The sequence below is a fragment of the Rutidosis leptorrhynchoides genome, chromosome 3 (genome assembly GCF_046630445.1).
Source record: "Rutidosis leptorrhynchoides isolate AG116_Rl617_1_P2 chromosome 3, CSIRO_AGI_Rlap_v1, whole genome shotgun sequence".
Lineage (NCBI taxonomy): Eukaryota > Viridiplantae > Streptophyta > Magnoliopsida > Asterales > Asteraceae > Rutidosis > Rutidosis leptorrhynchoides.
In genome coordinates, this window is record NC_092335.1 from 246,325,818 (window position 1) to 246,353,436 (window position 27,619).

Consider the following 27,619-nt stretch of genomic DNA (forward strand, 5'->3'; position numbering starts at 1 on the left):
TTTCTAAGTTTTAAGTTCTAAGTAAGTTCGTTCTACTACTATAATATTGTAAGGGTATTTTTAATTCAAGTGTGAAGATATACAAGTGAAGAAGTAAAAAATATAAGACTTTTAAAGCTACAAAGAAGACCCAGCGAAAGGTACAAGCAACAGAGCATGGAGTACAAGTCTACAAAGCATAAGAAAATTGTCGGTAGAAAACAACACCAGGACATACTCATTCAACAACCACTTATAGTTCACATTCAAAGTTTTTCTCGATTTTGTTTCAAGCAAGCAGATAGATATCAATTAATATTGATAAAGAAAACAAGAGGATAGTTTTGAGGTACGAATTCCTTGTTAATTAATTAAGTCAAAGTAATGTAAATTAAATATCGTCAACAACTTTTGGAATACCTGATGAGTATAACTCACATCGGAGGTTTCAAGATCTTCCGGCGGTTTCAGCAGCGGACGTCGGGAATCTTGAGAGGTGGAAGTGGTGGTTAGGTAAGTGGAAAAATCACCTTAATTATACCGTACTCTTCGTGCTGATAACGTGTTATAATTTAGTAGTATATAACTACCTTTAGTAGCCTATGCTCTAATTAAGCACTTGTAGTATTATAAGAATGGAGAAAGGAAATGTAAGCTTCATAAGTAAATTGAAATATTGGTACACATACTGATTACAATCGATCGCATATTTATAGTACACTAATTCACTGTGCAGTTAGATAGAATAGTAATATCTCCGTGAGTTGATCCACCAAATTTGTTGATCTACTAAATTTACTTTATCAAAAGTGTCGGCCACTAAATTTACTTTATCAAGTCTATGATTTATAACAGAAAAGGTATTTCTGCTTTACTTTTTCGCTGTATTTGCGTATTCATATCCTTGAGGTTTTCAAAGTTGTGTTTATTAATTATATCCTTGACTATTATTATTATACTATTATATTAGTGATTATTAGTATTATTATTATTATTATTATTATTATTATTATTATTATTATTATTATTATTATTATTATTATTATTATTATTATTATTGTTATTGTTATTATTATATTATATTTTTATTTTTATATTATATTGCCACTTCTGCCTTTTCCCTTTTGTTTATTATATAGGGTAAGATAGACTCTAGTCGTAGTGATGGTCACGTGAGGTCATGTCCTTCGAGCTTAGGGGCGGCTAGGTCTAGAAGGGGTAGAGATTTTCGTGTTAGGATTAGAGTAGGTAGTTGGAATGTAGGAAGTTTGACGAGCAAATCCCGTGAACTTGTAGAGACGTTACTTAAGAGTAAAGTGGACATATTGTGTGTTCAAGAGACCAGATGGAAGGGTGAAGAGGCGGTTGACATTGGTGACTACAAGTTGTGGTTTTCGGGTTCCAGAGTAGCTAGAAACGGGGTAGGGATCTTTATAGGGCCCTGTCATAAGGATAATATTGTGGGTGTGGGTAGGTGTAGCGATAGGATTATGTTGGTTAGGTTAGTTATCCAGGAGGAGTCTTACATGGTTATTTGCGCTTACGCACCTCATGCTGGTTTAGGCGAAGAAGAAAAAAGTCGCTTTTGGAAATCGTTAGATGAAGTTGTGAGGAGTTGCCCCGCTGATCATCGATTACTTATTGGGGGAGACCTTAATGGACATATAGGAACAATTTCAGACGGATATGCAGGTGTCCATGGGGGCTTTGGGTACGGAGTTTGAAATGAAAAAGGACGCTCCATTCTCGAATTCGCTGTTGCCCACGATTTGGTTGTTGCAAACTCTTTCTTTAGGAAGACGGAAGCTCAGCTAGCAACCTTCCACAGTGGAGGTCATAGTACTCAGATTGATTATTTACTGCTTCGCAAAGGGGACCTTAGGACCTGCAGAGACTGTAAAGCCCTGACTACCTGGACCTGTTCCACTCAACACAGACTTTTGGTCATGGACTTGGTTCCGCAGAGACGGGTTACTAGGAGAGGGAGACCCGCCCAACCTAGGATCCTTTGGAAGAATCTGAATGAAGAGAAAGCCGAAACTTTCAAAGCATCTGTTTTGGAAAGAGTAGAGGCAGTAATGGATACTGTTACTCATGGGGATGCAGATCAGATGTGGAATAGTTTCGCATCAACTATTAGAGATGTCGCCAAGGAAACCTTAGGTGTGGCAGTAGGGACATCGAGAGGACACAAGTCTTGTAGAGAATCATGGTGGATTAGTGATGAGGTTCAAACCAAAGTCGCACTTAAGCAACTGAGGTTTAGGGAGCTCGTTACATGTCGGGATGGGACACGTGATGACAGAACTAGGGCAGAAGAAAGGTATAAAGAAGCTAAAAGAGAAGCTAAGAAGGCCGTTGCCCGTGCAAAAGATAAAGCGTATGAAGTTTTGTATAGGAAACTAGACTCCAAAGAAGGAGCAAATGATATTTACAGGATTGCTAAAGCTAGGGAGCGTAGGAGGAGGGATATAGATAACATCAAGTTCATCAAGGATGAAGCCGGTCAAACCATAGTAAAGGAAGACGAAATTAGGAAAAGATGGGAAGGGTATTTCCAATCTCTTTTCGTGGGTGAAGGACCCGGGCGCCAAGAGGACCCGCAGGACTTGGGAATAGGACATTTCCAGAACAACAATTTCTGTAGGAGAATCAGTCAGGAAGAAGTAAGATCGGCACTACGAAAGATGGGTAGAAACAAAGCTGTTGGACCAGACCAGATCCTAATAGAGGCGTGGCGGTGCCTAGGCGAGGATGGTGTCAGGTGGTTGACGTGTCTTTACAATAAGACGCTTAGAAGTTATAAAATGCCTACGGAATGGAGACTCAGCGAGATTATCCCCATTTACAAAAATAAAGGGGATGCCCAAATCTGTGGTAATTATAGAGGCATAAAATTACTTAGTCATACTATGAAGCTTTGGGAGAGAGTGATTGAGACTAGACTCCGACGCGAAACTACGGTTTTCGAAAACCAATTTGGTTTCATGCCAGGGCGCTCTTCGATGGAGGCAATTCATATTTTAAGAAGCGTTATGGAGAAGTATAGGGAGAAACAAAAGGGTCTAGAGATGGTCTTCTTAGACTTGGAAAAGGCCTATGATTGCGTACCGCAAAAGTTGATTTGGAAGACCCTTAACGTTAGGGGTATCCCAAGTAGATATATTAGAGCTATTATGGATATGTACGATGGGGCGAAGGCCTGCGTTCGGACGCCTGTGGGAAACACAGAGTATTTCCCGATAGAAGTAGGGTTGCACCAGGGATCGGCCCTTAGTCCTTTCCTTTTTGCTTTGATCCTCGACGAGCTGTATCGAGGAATACAAGAGAACATCCCTTGGTGTCTGATTTTTGCCGATGATATCGTGCTTGTATCGAAAACAAAGGATGAGCTTAATAGAAGGCTGGAACAATGGAGGGAAGCCTTAGAACAAAATGGGCTACGGATCAGTAGACAAAAGACGGAATATCTTAGTTGCGAATTCGGTAGGACTGATGATGAACTTAATGTTGGAGGGAACATCAGCATTGGGGACCAGATCTTGCACCCACAAGAGTCGTTTAGATATCTAGGCTCGGTCCTCCACAAATCAGGGAGGATAGATGAGGACGTGACTCATCGTATTAAGGTAGGTTGGTTGAAGTGGAGAGCAGCGAAAGGGGTCTTGTGCGACAAGAAAATACCACTCAAATTGAAAGGAAAATTCCTCAAGGTGGCAATCAGACCTGCCATGTTGTACGGATCAGAATGTTGGCCAATGACGAAGGCCCAAGAGAGAAGGATGGAGGTGACAGAAATGAGGATGCTTAGGTGGACGTGTGGTAAAACCATGCTAGATATGATCCCAAATGGTGTGTTTAGGGAAAAACTTGGAGTCAGTAGCATCATCGACAAGCTAAGAGAAGAACGACTTCGTTGGTTTGGGCATGTGATGAGACGACCACGTATTGCCCCGGTTAGGAGAGTTGAGGCACTCACGGTAGATGGTGTAAGGAGAAGGGGTAGACCTACTCGTAGGTGGATGGATAGACTAAGACTCGACATGAGGGAGCTTTCGTTGACCGAGGACATGACTTCTGATAGGGATGCGTGGAGGGCTAGAATAAGAATAGTTGAGTAGGGCTACTTTTATTATTATTATTGTTATTGTTATTGTTATTGTTATTACTGTTATTACTGTTATTACTGCTATTACTGCTATTACTGTTATTATTCTTACTATTACAATTATTAGTATTGTTATTGTTATTATTATTATTTTTTGTATCACTATTATTAATTATTAGTGTATTAGTATTTGTATTACAAATATTTATTACTATTAATATTTATATGAACTATTATTATTACTATTATATTATTTGTATTACTATTACTATCGTTTTTATTAGTTTTATGTACTGTTACTAATATTATTAAATGAGTATGTTTTTGGTATCTTTGGTTTTGGATGTTTGCATGCTTGCTTGGTTGTTTGTACGTATGCACGTAGGTTCTTGTATGTTTGTATGTATGTATGCATGCATGTAGGTTTTGTAATGAAGGTGTGATGCAGTTACACACGTTTTTGTATGTGAGTTTGTTTTTTATGTATGTATATTTGTAGGTAGGTATGTATGTATGCTTGTTTTTTACTTGTCTGCAGGTGTGGTATATTCACTCATGTATGTATGTTTTGCTAATAGGTTTATGTAGGACTTGGTGTTTATGCTATGTATGTATGGTTGTATGTGTGGCTTTATGCATGTATGTATGTACGTAGGTATGTTTCATACTTGTATGTAGGTATGTCTCATGTATATACGTAGGTATGTCTGGTGTGTATGTAGGTTTAGGTATGTGTGTATGTATGTACGTATGTATGCATGTATGTATGATCAAGTGATTCGCATCGCTCGGTGCATCTTGGGACCATTATGGCTGAGGACGACTTCCCTTGCTCTAGAGCTTGGTTGGTTCCTTTTAGTTGGGTGGTTTCGGGGGTGTCTACCGTAAAGGTGCATGAGTGGTTTTTGGTTTGCTAAGGGTGGTTGGCTCTTTGCTTGCGCAACAACTTCCACCCGGCATGCCCTCGAGTTGCTGTCCACAAGGTCTTTTGGCCCTATTTATTGAGGCAACGACAAGCGTCGTTTTAGTGGCGTCTTGACTGCCGCTCAGAGCCTAAATTGATTCTTAGGCATGCTTTAAACCCCATGAAAATCTGATTCTACCATTTTCATGGCGTCCCCCCCTATATTTTATTATTATTATTATTATTATTATTTTTATTATTATTTTTTATTTATCTTTGTATGTTTTAATTTATTTTTTAATTTCTATTTTCTAGTTTTAAATTAAAAAAAAAAAAGTCTTTTTTTAGCCGGAGGTCCTCACGGAAGCAATCTCTCTACCCTGGAGTAGAGAGGGGGATGAATTTCCTTTACCGTGGGTGGAGAATTCTCTCGACTCGTGGTAACAGAAACGACTTCTCTTCTAGTTTAGGGTAGATGAAGGATTGTCTACACCTTACCTCCCCCATACCTCGCAGGCGCGGGATTGGGTATTGTTGTTGTTGTTGTTGTTGTATTTTATTACCAAAAATAAAATGTTGCACCATCTCATTTTAACTGTCAAAATAACAGATTTTTGAATTCATTTTGGATTTTGCTTACACACGTAAACATAAACTCCTACTTTGATATTCAGATTTGTGATCTTCTTTCCTAGAAAGAAATAAGATTTTGTGAGCATTAAACCTAATAAAGATGAAATATCTAATTGAGAAAATAATCAATCTAAATCATCAATTAAAAAACCATGCTATGTGAATAATAAATGCATTCTATATATATATTAAATAACTTGAAAGAAAGATACTCATCTGTTTTTTGTTATCAAATTTCATTTTCATTATTTATAAAAAATATATATATGGTATATCAGTATATCACCATCGCATCGAGGGTTGTTTGACATAATGTCTGCTGATAAGGTTGATTAGGTTATTTGAGAATATATTACAGAGAGAGTTTTATATACCGTAAGTATTCAGATTTGAACGTTTTAGTTTATAATCAAGTTGCTTATGTTTCTTTTTAATTTTTTATTCCTAAAATTAATTGTAATAACAACAGAAATTTTTGACATTCAAACATCAACGCATCAAGGGTTGTTTGACTTTATTGTTTTTAAAAGTGAATATTACTCAATTATTTAGTTGACTTTGTAAATAACGTGTGAATGAAGAAACTTATGAGATTTATCTATAACTAGTAAAGTGGCCCGCGCGATGTTGCGGTGCCTTTCGGGTTACATAATCATATTTAACGTAGAGTTATGTATTTACGGTAATAAAAATGCTTTGCTACGGGTGTTTTTGGATACACGTAGTTAGTACCTAGTATACCTAATGGCATATGCATTTTTAACGTAACGAAGATTGTGTAAAAAATGGAAACATAACCATCGATATGATGTAGATAGTTTGGGTTGTTTATCATAAGTGTATGTATATATATATTGAAGATAGCCCGAGTTGTTTAGCGTTTTTGAGGAGTGTCCGTTTCGCGTATAGTTAGTCCCGTTGGGTTCGTAAGATTTTTTCGAGTTGAACGGTGGTCTCGGAATAATTTTACTCGAACCGAGCGAGAAGATAGGGCCCGTTATAAATTCGGGTGGAATTAATTTCTTTTATTTTAATAAAATTATATATTTACACTTTTTACCCATGAAAAAGTGTAAACTTGAGGAACTGTTGTGTAAATATAGCCGAAGTTGAGGGACCGTTTATAGTGTGAACGCAAACTCAAAACGATAATTCGAAACAACTGAAACGACGAAAATCGCCGCGACTTTTAGTATGTATAAAATTATATATTTACACTTTTTACACATGAAAAAGTGTAAACTTGAAGGACCGTTGCGTAAATATAGCCGAAGTTGAGGGACCGTTTATAGTGTGAACGCAAACTCAAAACGACAATCCGAAACAGCTGAAACGACGAAAACTGCCGCGACTTTTAGTATGTAGGTATAATATAATATAATATATTTTTTTTTTGAAAGGCCAACAATATTATTAATAATCAAACAAGAAGCACACGAGAGTCCTAAGACATTGTGTCTAGAACAAATACACGAGCGTTGCAAAGATAACAACTAGACTACTTACAAGCTACTATTACAATTATAAATACACGAACACAATTACATAATGTTAAGATAATGACTTGGGTAGTAAGCCAAACGAGCCAATCAAGATTCTTCAACTTTGATCTTTTAGAAATCCACTCGAAGGACATAACTTAGATTTCGCTCAATGTAACCGGCCCGATAGAACACTTTCCTTTTAAGATCTTATTGTTACGATATTTACAAATGAGGTATGCACAAACCCACTTAGTTGCTTGCCAAATTTTACCACCACGAGAAGATGCCGATATGTTGTTGTCTTCACTAATGATCTCGATCAAGCTATACGATGAAAAGCTACCAAGCCCCCACCACCTAAACAACCTTTCCCAAATGTCTAGGGCATACTTGCAAAATATGATGGAATGGTCAACCGATTCTAAGTCGTCATCACATAGAGGGAAACGAATATTGTCAAGGTCGATACCCCTTTTGTCAAGTTCGAACCGAACCGGCAACCACTTTTTTAATGCCCTCCACATAAAGATTTCTATTTCTTTGGGACAAAGTTGTTATGGAAAGTGGGTGAGTGGAAGATACATTACCAAGCAACTTATCATCTATAGCCGACGAGAGTAATTTAACTTTGAACAGACCATTCGAATTCGAACCGAGAGTCCAGCTCCATTTATCTATTCTGTTGCTGTCGAAAGTCAGGTTCTGCAGCAGCTCGACGACACGATCTAGCTCTCATTTTGTGCGCCCCGACGACTCTTTCGTCCAATGCCATGAGAAAGCTAAGCTCAAACCAAATTTTTGAACCCGATCTTTGAATGTAGCCTCTTTGTCACGTTCTAACATGAAGAGTCTTGGGAACAAGCTAAAGAGCTTGCCCCCTCCACTCCATTGCTCATGCCAAAACGAAGTTGTACCACCATCACCTATAGTCTTCACGAATGAACTCTTGAAAGGAACATGAAAATCTTCTATCGAATCACATGCTAAAATAATGTTGCGCCAAGATCCTATTGTAGGTCGATGCTGTGACTCACCTTCCAACAATAAACCCCTGCTCAACCCATGAATGCTACGAATCACCTTGACCCATAGGGAGTCGGTTTCGGTTATGAACCTCCACCACCATTTCCCTAGTAAGGCAAGGTTTTTCGCTTGTAATGAACCAAAGTTTAACCCCCCGTTCCCATAAGAAGTGATGACATTTTCCCATTTTACCCATGAGATTTTGCTTGTACCCGACCCACCCCCCAAAAGAAAGATCTTCTCACACTCTCAAGTAACTTAATCATACTAGGCGGAGAGCGAAAGAGCGAAAAATAATACAATGGGAGACTGTTTAGAACCGATTTGATGAGAACTACCCGACCTTCAAATGACAACGATCACATTTTTTAACCCGAATGATGCTTCTTAAACTTATCAATTACCACTCCCCAATCTTTAATTTTATTCATTTTAGACCCGATTGGAAGACCGAGATACGTACAAGGAAATGTGCCAATTCGACAACCCAAATAATTAGCAACAATGTTAGTTTCTAACTCGTCAACTCCTATACCAAACACACTATTTTTTTGAAAGTTGATCCTTAAGCCCGAAGCGAGTTCGAAGCATTTTAATAGATTTCCAAGATTATTAATATTCGACCGATCCCACTCCCCGAAAAAAATTCTGTCATCCGCGTATTGAAGATGTGACAGCAAAACTTTATCAACTCCGACCTCGACCCCTTTGAACAACCCCTTATCTGTAGTGACCCGAACTTTTCCATGATTATATACTAAATAAAAACTATATTTACATGATTAAATGTTTCCAACATGTTAAGCAATCAAACTTGTTAAGACTTGATTAATTGAAACGAATTTTGTGTTAACATTTGACCACCCAGTTTGTCCGATGATTCACGAACGTTATAACTTGTATATGACATGATATTATATATATATATATATATATATATATATATATATATATATATATATATATATATATATATATATATATATATATATATATATATATATATATATATATATATATATATATATATATATATATATATGTTTAACATGATGAAATGATAAGTAAGTATCTTATTATGTATATTAACAATGATCCTTATACATAAAACAAGACTTCTAACCTAAGAAATTCAAAACGATAACTATACGTAAAGATTATCGTTGTAATAACGTCTTAATATTTATATATCATATTAAGATATATTAGTACATCATGTTATCATAATAATGTAATAATTTAACATCTCATTAGATATAATAACAATGGGATTAATTACATTTAACGAAATCGTTAACTTATAGGTTCCGAAACATGTACATGTAACGACTACCGATGACTTAACGACTCAGTTAAAATGTATATACATGTAATGTATTAAGATGTATTGTTACAATTTTGAAAGACTTCATGACACATATAACAAAAATGCTTACAATTACATTCTCATTCATTTTCATCAACAATTCTACTCGTATGCACCCGTATTCGTACTTGTACAATACACAGCTCCTAGATGTACATACTATTGGTATATACACTTCAATGATCAGCTCTTAGCAGCCCTTAATGAGTCATCAAACATGTGGGAACCATTCTTTGTAATCTAGTATGAATTATTTAGCAAAATTTAAAAAATATTATTAATCATTCATGACTTATTTACAAGAAAACAAACTTACATATCCTTTATATCTAATCCATATATCACGACCTAAAACATATATAAACACCTTCATTCTTCAATTTTCTTCATATAATTGAACTCTCTCAAGTTCTATCTTCAAGTTTTAAGTGTTCTTCATAAATTCTATAAGTTCTAGTTTCAAAAAATCAAGAATACTTTCAAGTTTGCAAGTATACTTCCAAGCTTTCTAATCCATTCCAAGTAATCATCTAAGATTAAGAAACCTTTGTTACTTACAGTAGGTTATCATTCTAATTCAAGGTAATACTCATATTGAAACTTTGATTCAATTTCTATAACTATAACAATCTTAATTCGAGTGATAATCTTACTTGAACTTGTTTTCGTGTCATGATTCTGCTTCAAGAACTTTCAAGCCATCCAAGATCCTTTGAAGCTCTATCAATTTTCGTCACTTCTAGTAGGTTTACCTACTAAACTTGAGGTAGTAATGATGTTCGTAACATCATTCGATTCATATATATAAACTATCTTATTCGAAGATTAAAAAATGTAATCACTAGAACATAGTTTAGTTAATTCTAAACTTGTTCGCAAATAAAGTTAATCCTTCTAACTTGAATTTTAAAATCAACTAAATACATGTTCTATATCTATATTATATGCTAACTTAATGATTTAAAATCTAGAAACACGAGGAACACCGTAAAACCGGACATACGCCGTTGTAGTAAACCGGGGGCTGTTTTGGGTTTGATAATTAAAAACTATGATAAACTTTAATTTAAAAGTTGTTCTTCTGGGAAAATGATTTTTCTTATGAACATGAAACTATATCCAAAAATCATGGTTAAACTCAAAGTGGAAGTATGTTTTTCAAAATGGCCATCAAGATGTCGTTCTTTCGACGAAAATGACTACCTCTTTCAAAAGTGACTTGTAACCTGTATTTCCGACTATCAACTTATACTTTTTATGTTTAGTTTCATAAATTTCAGATCATTATGAAACCATATCAACTTGATTCACTCAAAACGGATTTATAACGAAGAAATGGTGGGTAAAACAAAATTGGTTAATTTTGCTAGTTTTAGCTACGAAAATTTTGTAACAAATCTATACTAACCATAACTTAACTAACTTATATTGTACATGTATACTAACATATATTTATGTAATCTTGATAGACCATAGACATTTATACAATGTTTTGACATATCATATTGACGTTATCTATATATAATATTTGGAATAACCATAGACACTCTATATGCTGTAATGCTCGAGTTCGCTATACAGGGTTGAGGTTAATTCCAAAATAATATATATACTTTGAGTTGTGATCGAGTCTGAGACTTGTATACACTGGATCGTGGATTGATTCGAGATAATATATATTGATTTATTTATGTACTACTAACAGTGGACAACTAGTTGTAGATTACTAACGTTGGACTTAACAAACTTAAATCGTTAAAACGTAATAAAATATGTTGCGAATATATTTCGATCATACTTTGATATATACATATATTTGTTTTAGGTTTGTGAATCAACCCGTGGCCAAGTCTAAATCTCGACGAATTGGTAATCTGTGAAAGTGAGTTATAGTCTCATTTTTACTAACGAATATTTTTGGGATGAGAATACATACAGTTTTATAAATGTTTTACAGAATAGGCACAAGTACTTAAAACTACATTCTGTGGTTGGATTATTAAACTGAATATCACCCTTTTTAGTCTGGTAATCTAAGAATTAGGGAACAGAAACCCTAATTGACGCGAATCCTAAAGATAGATCTATTGGGCCTAACAAACCCCATCCGGGTTACGGATGCTTTAGTACTTCGATTTTATCATGTCCGATGAGAGTCCAGGAATGATGGGGATATTCTAGATGCATTTTTGTTAATGTCGGTTACCAGGTGTTCTCCATATGAATGATTTTTAATTCGCGGGTTACGCGTATTATTTTGTACACGGGTTACGTGTGCGGTTATAATTGAAATCTTGTGGCCTATTATTATTATTATTATTATTATTATTATTATTATTATTATTATTATTATTATTATTATTATTATTATTATTATTATTATTATTATTATTATTATTATTATTATATTATTATTATTATTATTATTATTATTATTATTATTATTATTATTATTATTATTATTATTATTATTATTATTATTATTATTATTATTATTATTATTATTATTATTATTATTATTATTATTATTATTATTATTATTATTATTATTATTTAAGATAAAGATTAAACCTATAACTCACCAACATTTTTGTTGACGTTTAGAGCATGTTTATTCTCAGGTGATTATTAAGGAATCCTCAACTAATGGACCAAAGTTAATAATGGTCAATGGTGTTTCCGCCAAGGAAGAAAAATATTGGGAAAATTACCAATTTTCTGATGAATCGGATCCCGATGAGAATTCCGATGATGTTATAAAAATTACCCCGACCCAATTTGAAAAAGCAAAAGAAAACAATAAGGGAAAAGGCATCAAAATAGAAAAACCCGAGTCCAAAACCGATGAACTTTATGTTAACATGAAATATCCCGATGGAAAATACCGTCAACACCCGTATTTCTTAAGTTTTAGCTATAACCCGGGAACATCTAAGCCACCAGGTTTTTCTAAACCATTTGTGAAAAGAACGGCTCGTATTAGGGGAGCACCATATATCCCTAGGAAATTAGCGAAACGATCCAAGTCCGAAGAGGAAGAAACAAGTGAGTCGGAATAAAGAGTAGTAACCATGATGTGTAGTATATGTATTGAAGTGTACTTGTACTTTTATGTTATATGTAAAAATTGCATGTATTGTTTGTTAATTTTTTTTTTTACGAATCTAATCCTCGTCTATTTTACAGTATAAAAACACACAATGGATGTTAAGGATAGACAACCGAAAATTTTAGAAGACCTACCAGGGGATATGATTGATGAAATCTTGTCTAGAGTCGGTCAGAATTCATCGGCACAATTATTTACGGCGAAATTAGTTTGTCGAACATTCGAAAGACGTTCCAAGCATGCCTTAGTTTATAAAAGGCTTTCCTTTGAAAGATGGGGTATATCACATTGGGGAGACCTTAAGTTACACCGAGTTTTCTTTAAAGCATTAAGTGCAGGGAACCCAAATGCAATTTTACGCTACGGGTTGAGAGCCTATTTTGACTCCACATATCCCAACATAGGACTTCGTTCTTTAGAAAGAGCTTCAAACATGCAACATAAAGAAGCATGTTATGTTTACGGGTTAGTAATGTTCGCTTCTCACCAAATTGAGAAAAAGAACATCGGATTGCAATTCTAAATAATACATTCCCACAATTAACGGATTCGGTAGTTGGGGTGAGAAACAAGGTTTTTAGATTGTTACGGGGCTGTTGGGCATTACGTAACCCTCGTCCTTTTGACGACGTTACAACATGCTGCCTAGTCAACGGTCACAACGGTTATTTTCCACAAGACCAAGGATGAGAAATAATACTAGTAAAACCCGAATGCATGACTTGTTTCTGGACTTATGAATTACGTGTCTTTATTGCCTTTGTTGAACGACTTGGGTATTAACTAGAATTGTTTTCGTAACTGCCTTGTATCAAAGTTATTGTGTGCTAGACTTCATGCTATATGTAAAATAGCGGTATTGTAAATTTGTAAAAATATTGTATAAAAGTTTGAACGCGAAATATTATTGTATTTAGTTTTTCATATAGAATCGTAGTAGTTGAATTGTATAGTAGCTACTAAGTATGAACTTAACGGGTAGGTATTACCCGAATTAAAACTATAAAACGCTAATATGAAGAAAAAGCTTTTATAAATAAGTTCATATTATTGATAATGCTAAAAACAAACATATATTTCATAGCATTATTCCTCAAGAAAGACAAGATTTTAGTTGCAATTGTTCTATTTACAAGTGATATTCGTTTAAATAATAAAAGGTGAAGACAAAAGGCAGGTTCAACGATTTGAAGACGCAAATGACCAAAAAGCTCAAATGTACAAGATACAATCCAAGTGGTTCCGTTTATTGATGAATAACGTCTAAAAATGACAAGAGTACAAGCCGCGAAACATAAAGTACAAGATATCTAAGCATACGAAAAGGCGTTCGAAAATCCAGAACCGAGACATGAACCAACTTTCAACGCTCGACGCAACGGAGCTGAAAGTACAAGTCAACTATGCACAAGAATATAGTATAATATTTAAATAATTCATAATAAGAATAATAATAAATAATAAAAAGTTGTTAATTGAGCATAGTTAAGGGGTCATAAATGAAAATTTCAAATCAACATTTGCCTATAAAATGGAATTCACGGAGTAATGAAAAAACACATCTTTTTCTTCTTCCTTCATACGTAAATATATATATATATATATATATATATATATATATATATATATATATATATATATATATATATATATATATATATATATTATAATTTTAATTTTAATTTCTAATAATAAGGGTATGTTAGCGAATGTTGTAAGGGTGTAAGTCGAAATTCTGTTCGTGTAACGCTACGCTATTTTTAATCATTGTAAGTTATGTTCAACCTTTTTAATTTAATGTCTCGTAGCTAAGTTATTATTATGCTTATTTAAAACGAAGTAATCATGATGTTGGGCTAAAATACTAAAATTGGGTAATTAGATTTTGTACCATAATTGGGGTTTGGACAAAAGAACGACACTTGTGGAAATTAGACTATGGGCTATTAATGGGCTTTATATTTGTTTAACTAAATGATAGTTTGTTAATTTTAATATAAAGATTTACAATTGGACGTACCTATAAATAACCATATACACTCGATCGGACACGATGGGCGGGGTATTTATATGTACGAATAATTGTTTATTTAACCGGACACGGGAATGGATTAATAGTCACTAGAATTATTAAAACAGGGGTGAAATTATGTACAAGGACACTTGGCATAATTGATAACAAAGTATTAAAACCTTGGGTTGCACGCAGTCGATAACCTGGTGTAATTATTAAACAAAGTATTAAAACCTTGTTACAGTTTAAGTCCCCAATTAGTTGGAATATTTGACTTTGGGTATAAGGATAATTTAACGAGGATACTCGCACTTTATATTTATGACTGATGGACTGTTATGGACAAAAACCAGACGGACATATTAAATAATCCAGTACAAAGGACAATTAACCCATGAGAATAAACTAAAAATCAACACGTCAAACATCATGATTACGGAAGTTTAAATAAGCATAATTCATTTATTTTCATATTTAATTGCACTTTTAATTATCGCACTTTTATTTATTGTCATTGTATTTAATTTCACTTTTAATTTTTGTACTCTTTAATTAAGTAATTTTATTTTATCGCACTTTCATTATTCGCAATTTCATTATCGTTATTTACTTTATGCTTTAAATTAAGTTGTATTTATTTTTAATATTTTACATTAGGTTTTAACTGCGACTAAAGTTTTAAAATCGACAAACCGGTCATTAAACGGTAAAAACCCCCTTTTATAATAATTATATTACTTATATAAATATATTTGTATTTTTACAATTAAAACTAATATAGCGTTGAACTAGTTTAAGTCTCCATGTGGAACGAACCGGACTTACTAAAAACTACACTATTGTACGATTAGGTACACTGCCTATAAGTGTTGTAGCAAGGTTTAGGTATATCCATTCTATAAATAAATAAATATCTTGTGTAAAATTGTATCGTATTTAATAGTTTTTCCTAGTAAAATATACACTATTTCATATACACCTCGCATAACATCAAGTATTTTTGGCGCCGCTGCCGGGGAGCGCTAAAACGCTATATTTTTAATTTATATTTGTAAAAATATAATTATATATATATATAAAAAAAAATTAAGTTAATATCAAGTTGTCTAGAATTTACAAAGTGTTAAGTGGTCATTATAATATGGAGTAGGTGTATTAGTGGAGCCATGTGACATGATCATTGCCACCCAAATTAAATAAGAGTCCTAGTAATCGGACTCTCTTTTTTTCATCAAATCACGTAAACAACAAAATGGTTCATCAATTTTGTTCAAAAAGGGTGTAGGTCCCACTATTTGATTTTTTTTACGGTCCTAATTTTTTACAGCTTTATAATTGATGTAAATACCGATGCATTTTTCATACTCTAAACAATGACAGAATGCTAAGTTCAATTAAACTTTTTCTCTCTCCTCAAAATCCAAAACCACTATAAACTCTTAACTATGATTTTCCAACGCTTTCGGATAATCAAAACGTCACCACCGTTACCATTAAACTCGAAATATTTTAACGAATCAAAAGAAACAAATCTCGATCCATTTAGACTTTTGACGCGCTCGGGTCTGAAGTCACCGGACCTCCGCCGGAATCCTTCTTGGCCGGTTACAAAAAAAGACATATCTAAAGAGCACTTTCATTGTTTGGGTTTGTTGTGATTAACAAAACCCATAAATGAATTGTGTCATTTTTATTAAAGGTAGAAAGATTTGGATTTGTTGATGATGCATGAAATGGAATAAAAGAAATATTATTATTAGGAAGAGAGGCAGTACAGAAGAGAGATGGTGTGAAAAATTCATTATATTTTACTTTTCTGTCTTTTGCAAAAAATAATAATAAATAAAAAAAAATAAATTGCGATGGTCCTGAAAAGTCAAACCCTTAGCATTAAATGCGAATTTAGGTTAAAATTTTTTAAGGGATCAAGTATCGGCAAAATTCTAGTAACGAAATAATATAATGAGTTAAAGATTTCACGAAATAGTTTAGTGCAAAAGGTGATATACGAAATAGTATTTTTACAAGTTTTAATAATATTTGGTGTAAAATTGTGTCATCTTTATTATTATAATAATATTATTATAATAATAAATATAATAATTATAATTATTAAAAAAAAAGTAAGCTGATTGTTTTTGGGTTGTTGCTAATTCTGGGACCCACCCATGTGGGGGTTGTAAAAAAAAGTGTGTTATTTTGATACAATAACATCAAGTATTTCGGTAAAAAAGTGTGTTATTTAGAGAAGTATTTTTGGTTATGGTTACACAGCTTCACCTTGCCATTCCACGTGGATATATAATAAAGAAAACGCGTATGTGAATTGTTTATCAAGTTGAAAAGGAAAAGAACATGTACTCCATAATTTGTATTGTTTATTAGTAAGAGTGGGGTTGTTTACTTTGATAATGTCGGCCACAATAGAAAAAAACAATCAATGGTCCAAGTTGCATTTAACTAATAAAGATATTGTTTTTTTTTTCCCGAAACCTTTATGAAGTAAAAACATATACAGCTAGAACGAGTTTGACTTTTTAAACTTTAATTATTTAAATTTGGCTTGTGACTTTCATTATTTAGTTTATAAACAATTTTGACACTTTCATTTTTTTAGTGATAACTCAGGGTGATAATATAGTATCGAATTTTTTTTAGTTAAAAAAAAACGTTTAAAAAAAAAAATTATTTTAAGTTTTATTATCTTTAGATTTTTAGACTATAGTCGCAACTTTTAGTATTAAGTTTATTTTTACCGTAGTTATTTTTATTTCTAGATTTTTAGGCTTTGCCGTAAAATCCCTTGAGTACTTTTTCTTTAGATTAAAATTTAGGTGCTTTAAAATTTTGCGACGCCGTGTAAAAAAATATTAGTATCCTTTTTAAGTTATTGCCATTTGGGATATAGTTTTTTTTAAGCTTTAATATTTTTAGACGCAACTTTTAATTCTTAGTTTTTTTTAGTTCCTTTTTAAGTTTGGACGCGCTACTTTCTTATTTTTATTTTCGACGCCTATTATTTTTCGACCTTTTATTTTCTCGACGTTTTTCGACACGCTCTTTTTCTTTCTTATTTCTCGCCATTCTAGTTTTTAGGACTTAGAATTTTTCTATTTCTTATCTAATATTTCTTTAAGTTTCAAACGAAAAATTGTTTTAAGTGGTTAAATTGATAGACATCAAAATTTTCTGGTTCGTAGTAATAGTTGAATTTGTACGTAGACCGGGTTATTGGAGCCAAACAGTACTCAATTATATTGAGACCAAACGAATCCTGCCCCTCTGCTGTATCTTTTGGCTATTCGAAACGTGGGCAAAATCAGAAAAGTCTATTAATTGGATAACTTATATAATTTTTCTTTCCTTTTTTAAAAAAACTAATAGGATATTCAGTGAATGCACCGAGCAAAACGTTCACCACCTTTTGTACGTTCACCACCTATAACTCGATCAAGACATCTAGCAAATATTGTCACCGTTGATTTTTCTTTAGAATCGTCATCCAGTCGACCAAGTACTCCAATTCAAATTTCCGATAATCCATTTTTTGAACCCGACCTCACAATTTAGAATCCGGAGAATATTCAGGGACAATTCATAGATCCTGAACCATTAATTTTTCCTCCGGAACCACCAAGCATTCAAATAGAGATTGTTGAGGAACGAACCATTAAATCAGAATCCTCTAGTGATTCAGATTCAACAAATTCAATTATGGAGAATCTGGAACCTCTAAGTATGGAAGACCGAATGAGAGCTAAACGCACTGGCCAAGGTCACGCAATTACTCATCCAGACATTAATGAGCCAGATTATGAAATCAAAGGACAAATCCTACACATGGTGACTAATCAATGCCAATTTAGTGGTGCGCTGAAGGAAGATCCAAATGAACATCTTCGTACCTTTAATAGGATCTGCACACTATTTAAAATAAGAGAAGTTGAAGATGAACAGATATATCTCATGTTATTTCCCTGGACTTTAAAGGGAGAAGCCAAAGATTGGTTAGAATCGTTACCTGAAGGGGCGATTGATACATGAGACGTTTTAGTTGAAAAATTTCTTAAACAATTCTTTCCGGTATCTAAAGCCGTAAGACTTCAAGGAGAAATTGTTACGTTCACACAGAAGTCAAATGAAACTCTATATGAGGCATGGACCAGATTTGGAAAGTTATTGAGAGGATGTCCGCAACATGATTTAGACACTTGTCAAATAGTACAAATATTCTACCAAGGATGCAACATCACTACAAGGAAAGACATCGATATAGCAGCTGGTGGTTCTATTATGAAGAAAACAGAAACTGATGCTTAAAAAATTATTGATAACACTGCTTCCCACTCACATGAGTGGCACCAAGAAAAAGTTATCGTTATATCATCTAAAGCATCTAGGGCCGATGCTAGCCATGACTTAGATTCCATTTCCGCAAAGATAGATGCTGTCGAGAGACGAATGGAAAAGATGACTAAAGATATTCACTCAATACGAATTAGTTGTGAGCAGTGTGGAGGACCACATTTGACAAAAGATTGTCTCAGTATTGAACTAACAATGGAATAAAGATAGAATATTTCATACATAAACCAAAGGCCTGGAAATAATTATCAGAATAATTATCAACCGCCAAGACCAATCTATAATCAAAACCAGAATTATAACCGAAATGTTCCATACAACAACCAACAAGGTCCTAGTAATCAACAAGTATCCATTAATACTTACAATCAACAAAGACCTAATTTTCAAAACAAACCACCACAAACCGATGATAAAAAGCCGAATTTAGAAGATATGATGACGAAGCTAGTTGAATCTCAAACACAGTTTTTCACATCTCAGAAACAAACAAATGAACAAAATGCTCAAGCATTTAGAAATCAACAAGCTTCTATTCAAAATCTGGAACAAGAAGTAAGTAACCTAACAAGGTTAATAGGTGAAAGAAAACCGGGAAGTTTACCTAGTGATACAAATGCTAACCCCCGGAATGAAACAGCTAAAGCCATTACCACAAGAAGTGGTATTACACTTAAACCACCTGAAATACCTGTAATTTCTGATGAAGCTATTCCTACTCCACAAGAACCACAACCTGAACAAGATAAGGAAAAAGAACCGGTAGTTGAAAAGGTTAATGAAGATAACACAGTTAAGGCTAAACCTTATGTTAAACCATACCAACCACCACTTCCTTACCCGAGTAAAATGAGAAAAGAGAGACTTGAAGCCGAGCAATCCAAATTCTTGGATATGTTTAAACAGATAAATGTAAATCTTCCTTTCATTGATGTGATTTCAGGAATGCCTAGATATGCTAAATTTATGAAAGATCTGATCACGAATAGAAAGAAAATGGAAGAACTCTCGGCCATTACTATGAATGCTAATTGTTCAGCAGTGCTGTTGAATAAGATACCAGAAAAATTATCTGATCCAGGAAGTTTCACAATTCCATGTTTTCTGGGTAGTTTTAGTTCAATAGAAGCATTGGCAGATTTAGGTGCTAGTATAAATTTAATGCCGTATTCACTATACGCTAAACTAGACCTTGGAGAATTGAAACCAACAAGAATAAGCATACAACTAGCCGATCGATCAATAAAATATCCTAGAGGGATAATGGAGAACATGCTAGTTAAAGTTGGTACTTTAGTATTTCCAGTAGATTTTGTTGTTCTTGACATGGAAGAAGATTCTCAAGTTCCTCTCATATTAGGAAGACCATTCTTAAACACGGCTAAAGCAATGATAGACGTGTTCGGTAAGAAACTGACCCTAAGTATAGAGGAAGAGAGTGTTACCTTTTCAGTTGATAGAGCAATGCAACAATCGCAATCTGCAGATGATACATATTACTATATTCAAACTATAGAATCACATGCAGAATTGTTAGAAGAATTTCCAGAATTACAAGGAACGGGAGAATGTTCTTTAGGAGAAGGTACTGAACCAATTGATGAAACTGAAATGTTAGTTACACTTATGGCTAATGGATATGAACCAACAACAGAAGAAATTCAAATGCTAAAAGAAGAAGACAGATATCGATATAAATCATCGATAGAAGAACCACCGACATTAGAGTTAAAGCCACTTCCAAACCATTTGGAATACGCTTATTTACATGGTGAAACTGAATTACCTGTAATAATATCATCTTCTCTTACTAAAAATGAAAAATCTCAACTCATTTCTGTGTTAAAAGCTCATAAATCGGCCATTGCATGGAAGATTCATGATATTAAAGGAATAAGTCCTTCGTATTGCACACATAAAATCCTTATGGAAGAAGGTCATAAAACGTATGTGCAACGCCAACGAAGACTAAATCCTAATATGCAAGATGTTGTTAAGAAAGAAATTATTAAACTGCTAGATGCAGGTTTAATTTATCCAATCTCTGATAGTCCATGGGTAAGTCCAGTTCAATGCGTGCCTAAGAAGGGTGGCATGACTGTCATCACAAATGAGAAAAATGAGCTTATTCCTACTAGGACTGTAACAGGATGGCGTGTTTTTATTGATTATAGAAAATTAAATGACGCCACCAGAAAAGATCACTTTCCCTTACCTTTCATTGATCAAATGTTGGAAAGATTAGCCGGGAATAGTTACTATTGTTTTCTTGATGGTTTTTCCGGATATTTTCAAATTCCAATAGCACCCGAAGACCAAGAGAAAACCACATTCACGTGCCCTTATGGTACTTTTGCTTACAAATGCATGCCATTTGGACTTTGCAACGCCCCTGCAACCTTTCAAAGGTGCATGATGGCGATTTTTCACGACATGATAGAAGAATGCATGGAAGTTTTCATGGATGACTTTTCAGTCTTCGGTGATACATTTGAATCATGTCTAGTTAATCTTGAACGAATGCTTATTAGATGCGAAAATCAAATCTAGTACTTAATTGGGAGAAATGCCATTTCATGGTTAAAGAAGACATCATTCTTGGTCATAAAATTTCAAAGGAAGGAATTGAATTGGATAGAGCTAAAGTAGATGTAATTGCTAAACTTCCATATCCCACCAATGTTAGAGGAGTTAGGAGTTTTCTAGGGCATGCCGATTTTTACAGACGTTTCATAAAAGATTTTTCTAAAATTGCCACTCCTATGAATAAACTCCTACAAAAGGATGCTCCATTCATCTTTTCAGATGAATGCATCAAATCTTTTAATATACTTAAATAAAAACTCACTAATGCGCCGATCATGATAACTCCAAATTGGAATCTACCGTTTGAACTAATGTGCGATGCAAGTGATTTTGCAATGGGAGCCGTTTTAGGACAAAGGATTGAAAAACGATTTTAACCTATTTATTATGCTAGTAAGACATTACAAGGAGCACAAACGAATTACACAACTACTGAAAAAGAACTCCTTGCTATTGTCTTTGCTTTTGACAAATTTCGTTCATATCTCGTTCTAGCTAAAACGGTGGTCTATACCGACCATTCTGCTCTTAGATATCTATTTTCGAAACAAGATGCCAAACCAAGATTAATCTGTTGGATCTTACTCTTACAAGAGTTCGATATTGAAATCCGAGATAAAAGAGGAGCAGAAAATCTCGCCGCTGATCATCTTTCTCGTCTTGAAAATCCCGAATTAGAAGTTCTAAATGAATCGGCTATACAAGATAACTTTCCTGATGAATATCTATTGAAGATAGATTATAATGAAATTCCATGGTTTGTAGACTATGCAAACTATTTAGTATGTGGATTCCTTGAAAAAGGATTGTCATACCAAAAACGAAAGAAATTCTTTAGTGATATAAAACACTATTTCTGGGAAGATCCACATTTGTTTAAAAGTTATCCCGATGGAATAATACGCCGATGTGTATTCGGAGATGAAGCTAGTAAAATCTTAAACCATTGTCACATAGGACCAACAGGAGGGCATTATGGGCCACAACTAACAGCAAGAAAAGTTTATGATGCTGGATTCTATTGGCCTACAATTTACAAAGACGCACACCTTCTTTGCAAATCCTATGATGCTTGTCAAAGGGCCGGAAAAATAAGTCAACGTGATGAAATGCCACAAAATGTCATTCAAGTATGTGAAGTATTTGACATTTGGGGTATTGACTTTATGGGTCCATTTCCAAAATCTCATAATAATCTCTATATTCTCGTAGCCATTGATTATGTATCTAAATGGGCGGAAGCACAAGCTCTCCCGACTAACGATGCACGAGTTGTAGTCAACTTTTTAAAATGTCTTTTTGCTAGGTTTGGAACACCGAAAACTTTAATGAGTGATCGGGGAACTCATTTCTGTAATAATCAACTTGAGAAAGTTCTTAAAAGATATGGAGTAACTCATAAAATCTCCACTGCTTATCATCCACAGACAAGTGGACAAGTTGAAAATACCAATCGAGCTTTAAAACGTATTTTAGAGAAAACCGTAGGATCAAATCCGAAGGAATGGTCCATTAAATTGGAGGATGCACTCTGGGCTTTTAGAACAGCCTTCAAAACTCCAATTGGAACCACACCTTTTAGACTCGTTTACGGAAAAGCATGTCATCTTCCAGTAGAAATTGAACACAAAGCATTTTGGGCTTTGAAGACATGTAATCTTGATTTACATGAAGCCGGACGTCTACGATTAAGTCAACTAAATGAATTAGAAGAATTAAGACAAGAAGCATACGAAAATTCACTAATCTATAAGGATAGAACGAAGAAATGGCATGAAAAAAGAATCAGAAGTTTAAAAGAATTTAAAGAAGGAGACAGAGTTCTTCTTTTCAATTCACGATTCAAGCTATTTCCTGAAAAATTGAAATCAAGATGGTCTGGACCATTCATGGTCAAAAGAGTTTTCCCATTTGGAACAGTAGAATTAATAAATTCAAATGAGATTGAATTTAAGGTTAATGGTCACAGAGTTAAACATTACATAGATAGTCCAATGGAAGTTGACAATGAAGTTAATCACAATTTCGATACCACAGCTAACTAAGTGTGGGGAGAATCAAGTCTTTAAAAGATAATATGTATTTCTGTTAGAGTTAGATTTTCTGTTTTCGTGTAGTTCTCGAAAATGGAACCCGAATGGTTTTTCCCTAGCAGACCCTAAAGAACTAGTCTTCTCCCCCCATTCTAAATTTTTATTTTTTTTAGGTTTTACGAAATGAAGACTTCCTGTGAATTAAACCATGGTCTAATGCTACACGCTTTGATTACTAAACATAATAATGACACACTTCCAAGTGAACTGGTATCAGTAATCAGAGAAAAATTGGACGGAGTAAGAAAAGAATCCAGATGCGAAAATAATAAGTTATAATTTGGTAAAGGAAAATCAAAATCCGCAGCGAAAAGAAGAGCACGACACCTTGAAAGATGTCACAAATGCGGAAAATGGTCACACGAAGGAAAATGTTCGACGAATCAGACATATTCCAATACCGAATTCGTTACTTTATGCAGAGATGGACCGTTCATATGTTTAGAAGAAAAAACGTTGAATGTTCGAGGTTACGCCTATGTAGCTATGGAAAACCAATTAGTCCGACTATCTTATGAGTGGGCTAGAGCATATCACTAAGAAATCTATCTCACAGGTAAGTATGTACAGTTTTTATTTTTATTTTTTTATTTTTAACCTTTTGATAATAAACGCTAATTTGTTCGCTATAAAGTATTAAATTGGTATTCGATAAAATTAGGTATGCGTAACCGAAATTATTGATATCATACAAAAATTTATTACATCACTGCGAAATTTACCGTTTATTCGTAAGGTATAAATATCTTTAATCAATCAACCCAAAATATTTTAAAAATTCGTCATGAGTTAAATTAGGTTATGAAACCGAAATTACTTTACCGAAAGGAGGGGCGTATGTTTTTGATAATATTTGATTGATTAAAGTGGGATAAAAGCCAAAAAGATTTTTAATTTTATTTTTACTTTGTTTTTAAAATTAATATATTAATATTAAAATAATATTGTAAACTTTTTAAATCAATATATTTAAAATTGTAAATATTTGAAAAATTAATATTTTTAATATAAGTTTGTATGTATAAAAACAAAAATATAATTTAAGTTTGGTGCGAATTTAAAAACAAAAATTTACTTTATTTCGCTAAGTTAAAAATATGATTTTTAAAATTCGTCGTGAGTTGAAGACTAGGTCTTTGAACCGAAATTGCTTTACCCAAGGGAGGGACAAGAACTTTTATTATCATTATTTTTAATCTTATTGAATTAAAGTATGCCAAAAACATTAAAAAACCCAAAAATCTTTACTTTTAAAACCGCGCTTTGAATTGACAAATTTTAAAATTTTGTCGAGGGACGGACTAGGACATTGTTTCGAAACACCCTCATCCTAAAAAGAAACAAAATTTTAAATTTAATTAATTATATGTTCTAAAAGTGTAAGGTTTTATAAAAAAAAAATGAAAAACAAATGTGATGTTACAACAAGACGGAATGAACAAATGATGTGCACCATTTATCATTCAACAAACAAACGCCAATATGTTTGGAAACTTTGGTAAAATTTAATCATTTTTCTACGCTAATCACCCTCAATAATTTAAATTGTTACTGATTTCTTGCAAATGAGGGCATTGCAAGATCTTAAGTGTAGGAAGGGGTTAAATTCTTCCGGATTTTTAAAATTTTTTAACTTAAACACTTGGTTACCATTAAAAATACTAGTAACATAGTAGTTGTATTAGAATCTAGTGCTCTCTGATAATAAAGAACAGCCCTAGTCTTATATACTGACTACCCAATTCTAGTAAAATTTTTCAAAATTTTCAATTAAATGAACTCAAAATCATGTTTATACATATTTATGAACGATAAACTAGGTGTTAACACCGAAATTATTGTTACCTCGGAAAGGACATAAATAGAGAAACAAACCAAAATGTTAGAATTCATTTAAAATAGAATAGAAGAAAATAAAAAGGCAAATAAAAGAAAATAAAAGCCAAGTGTGAGAAAAATTACCAAGTTATTTAAAACATATGTCACATATTTCTGTAACAAATAATTGAAGATACTTTTGCTTTGGACTAATCTAATCAGTTTTACCCGATTTACTGTAAGAAAGATGTATCTACACGATGAATCAATTTCATCATTAAAAGGAAGTAAAGTCTTCCGAAAAAGAAACGCGCTTCTTGATTTAGGTCATGAAGTTGTCGTCCAGACCAGCTGTAGGTTGACGAAAAATCTAGAAAAGTCATCTCTAAAATCAGCAGGAAATCCACGGACCTCAGCATCAAATAGGGTCGCCAAGTGGTCAGACTTATCCTAACCATGAGAGGATCTGTCTTGTAAAATGGGGAGGACGCCGTGCAAATTAGCTTGATAAGACTAATGAATCATATCCCCAGAAAGGATAATCTCCTTAAAAGATAAAAAATCAGCTTCTAAGACTGATATTACTCAATCCTAGAGATTGACCTTAAAGATTGAGAATTCAAACTCATGGAATTCAATGATATCTAAACTCGAGCTTGAACGAGAAAATATTTTGATCAAAATTAAAACCGATTTGTTTTCTGAAAACTCATTTTCAATGCGTTCATTACCATTGAACGTAGAATCCTAGGAATTCACCTGGAATTCATTAGGTCACCTGAACCAAATCGGGTGTCAACCGTAAGAACGGTGGTTGCATAATATGGTCAAAGACAGGACCTTGTGCCAAACCGAAAAATCATAAGGGTGAGCTTTACTATTGCTCCTACCAAGGATAGTAATTGCATCCGACATGTTATAGACCATAATTAAAAGCATGTCAGGGGACATTGCCTTAACAGTTGCTTGTTCAACGCTTTCCTTTACAACCGGTCGGTAGTTTATCAAAAGGTAATATACGGAGCAAGTAAACTGGACGTGTTGATTTCCTAATACAAGGATAGCAAGTGGGTGACACAAAACCATAAGTTTTGAGCTAAAATTTTCAAATGTGAAACCCACCAAACCCACAAAAATAATTTGCAAACACCGGTGAAGGGTTATTCCGGAAAACTTATCTAGGGTAAAAGCTAGATTTAATTTTCAAAAGATCAAATGTTTTCATAAAGATCCAATTTCCTTAATGGAACTAAATTTTTATAGTCATGTGGGACTGTAAACCACAACGTTACTACCATTGTTTATACCGCCGTATAGAAATCACTGATGTACAAAGTGTGAAGAATAAAGAAGTGATTCTAGTATATTTCATGACTATATTGCTTGAGGACAAGCAACGCTCAAGTGTGGGAATATTTGATAATGCTAAAAACGAACATATATTTCATAGCATTATTCCTCAAGAAAGACAAGATTTTAGTTGCAATTGTTCTATTTACAAGTGATATTCGTTTAAATAATAAAAGGTGAAGACAAAAGGCAGATTCGACGATTTGAAGACGCAAATGACCAAAAAGCTCAAATGTACAAGATACAATCCAAGTGGTTCCGTTTATTGATGAATAACGTCTAAAAATGATAAGAGTACAAGCCGCGAAACATAAAGTACAAGATATCTAAGCATACGAAAAGGCGTTCGAAAATCCGGAACCGAGACATGAACCAACTTTCAACGCTCGACGCAACAGAGCTGAATGTACAAGTCAACTATGCACAAGAATATAATATAATATTTAAACAATTCATAATAAGAATAATAATAAATAATAAAAAGTTGTTAATTGAGCATAGTTAAGGGGTCATAAGTGAAAATTTCAAATCAACATTTGCCTATAAAATGGAATTCACGGAGTAATGAAAAAACACATCTTTTTCTTCTTCCTTCATACGTAAAATATATATATATATATTATAATTTTAATTTTAATTTTAATTTTAATTTCTAATAATAAGGGTATGTTAGCGAATGTTGTAAGGGTGTAAGTCGAAATTCTGTCCGTGTAACGCTACGCTATTTTTAATCATTGTAAGTTATGTTCAACCTTTTTAATTTAATGTCTTGTAGCTAAGTTATTAT

General features: G+C 33.5%; 1 protein-coding gene across 1 annotated transcript; it reads left to right on the forward strand.

Annotated features, from left to right (window-relative positions):
* The first annotated feature begins 614 nt into the window (after positions 1 to 614).
* On the forward strand, positions 615 to 4,590 carry LOC139900925 (uncharacterized). The gene is made up of 4 exons (XM_071883673.1): positions 615 to 629; positions 1,119 to 1,690; positions 1,775 to 2,302; positions 4,587 to 4,590. The coding sequence occupies exons 1-4, from the start codon at positions 615 to 617 to the stop codon at positions 4,588 to 4,590; spliced, it is 1,119 nt and encodes a 372-aa protein (XP_071739774.1).
* The last annotated feature ends 23,029 nt before the right edge of the window (positions 4,591 to 27,619 follow it).

What these genes read in the sequence shown, in the direction of transcription:
- LOC139900925 (XM_071883673.1), top strand. An exon ending in GGTGTCCATGGGGGCTTTGG is followed by an intron (nt 1,691 to 1,774) that starts GTACGGAGTTTG and finishes CTCTTTCTTTAG; the next exon opens with GAAGACGGAAGCTCAGCTAG.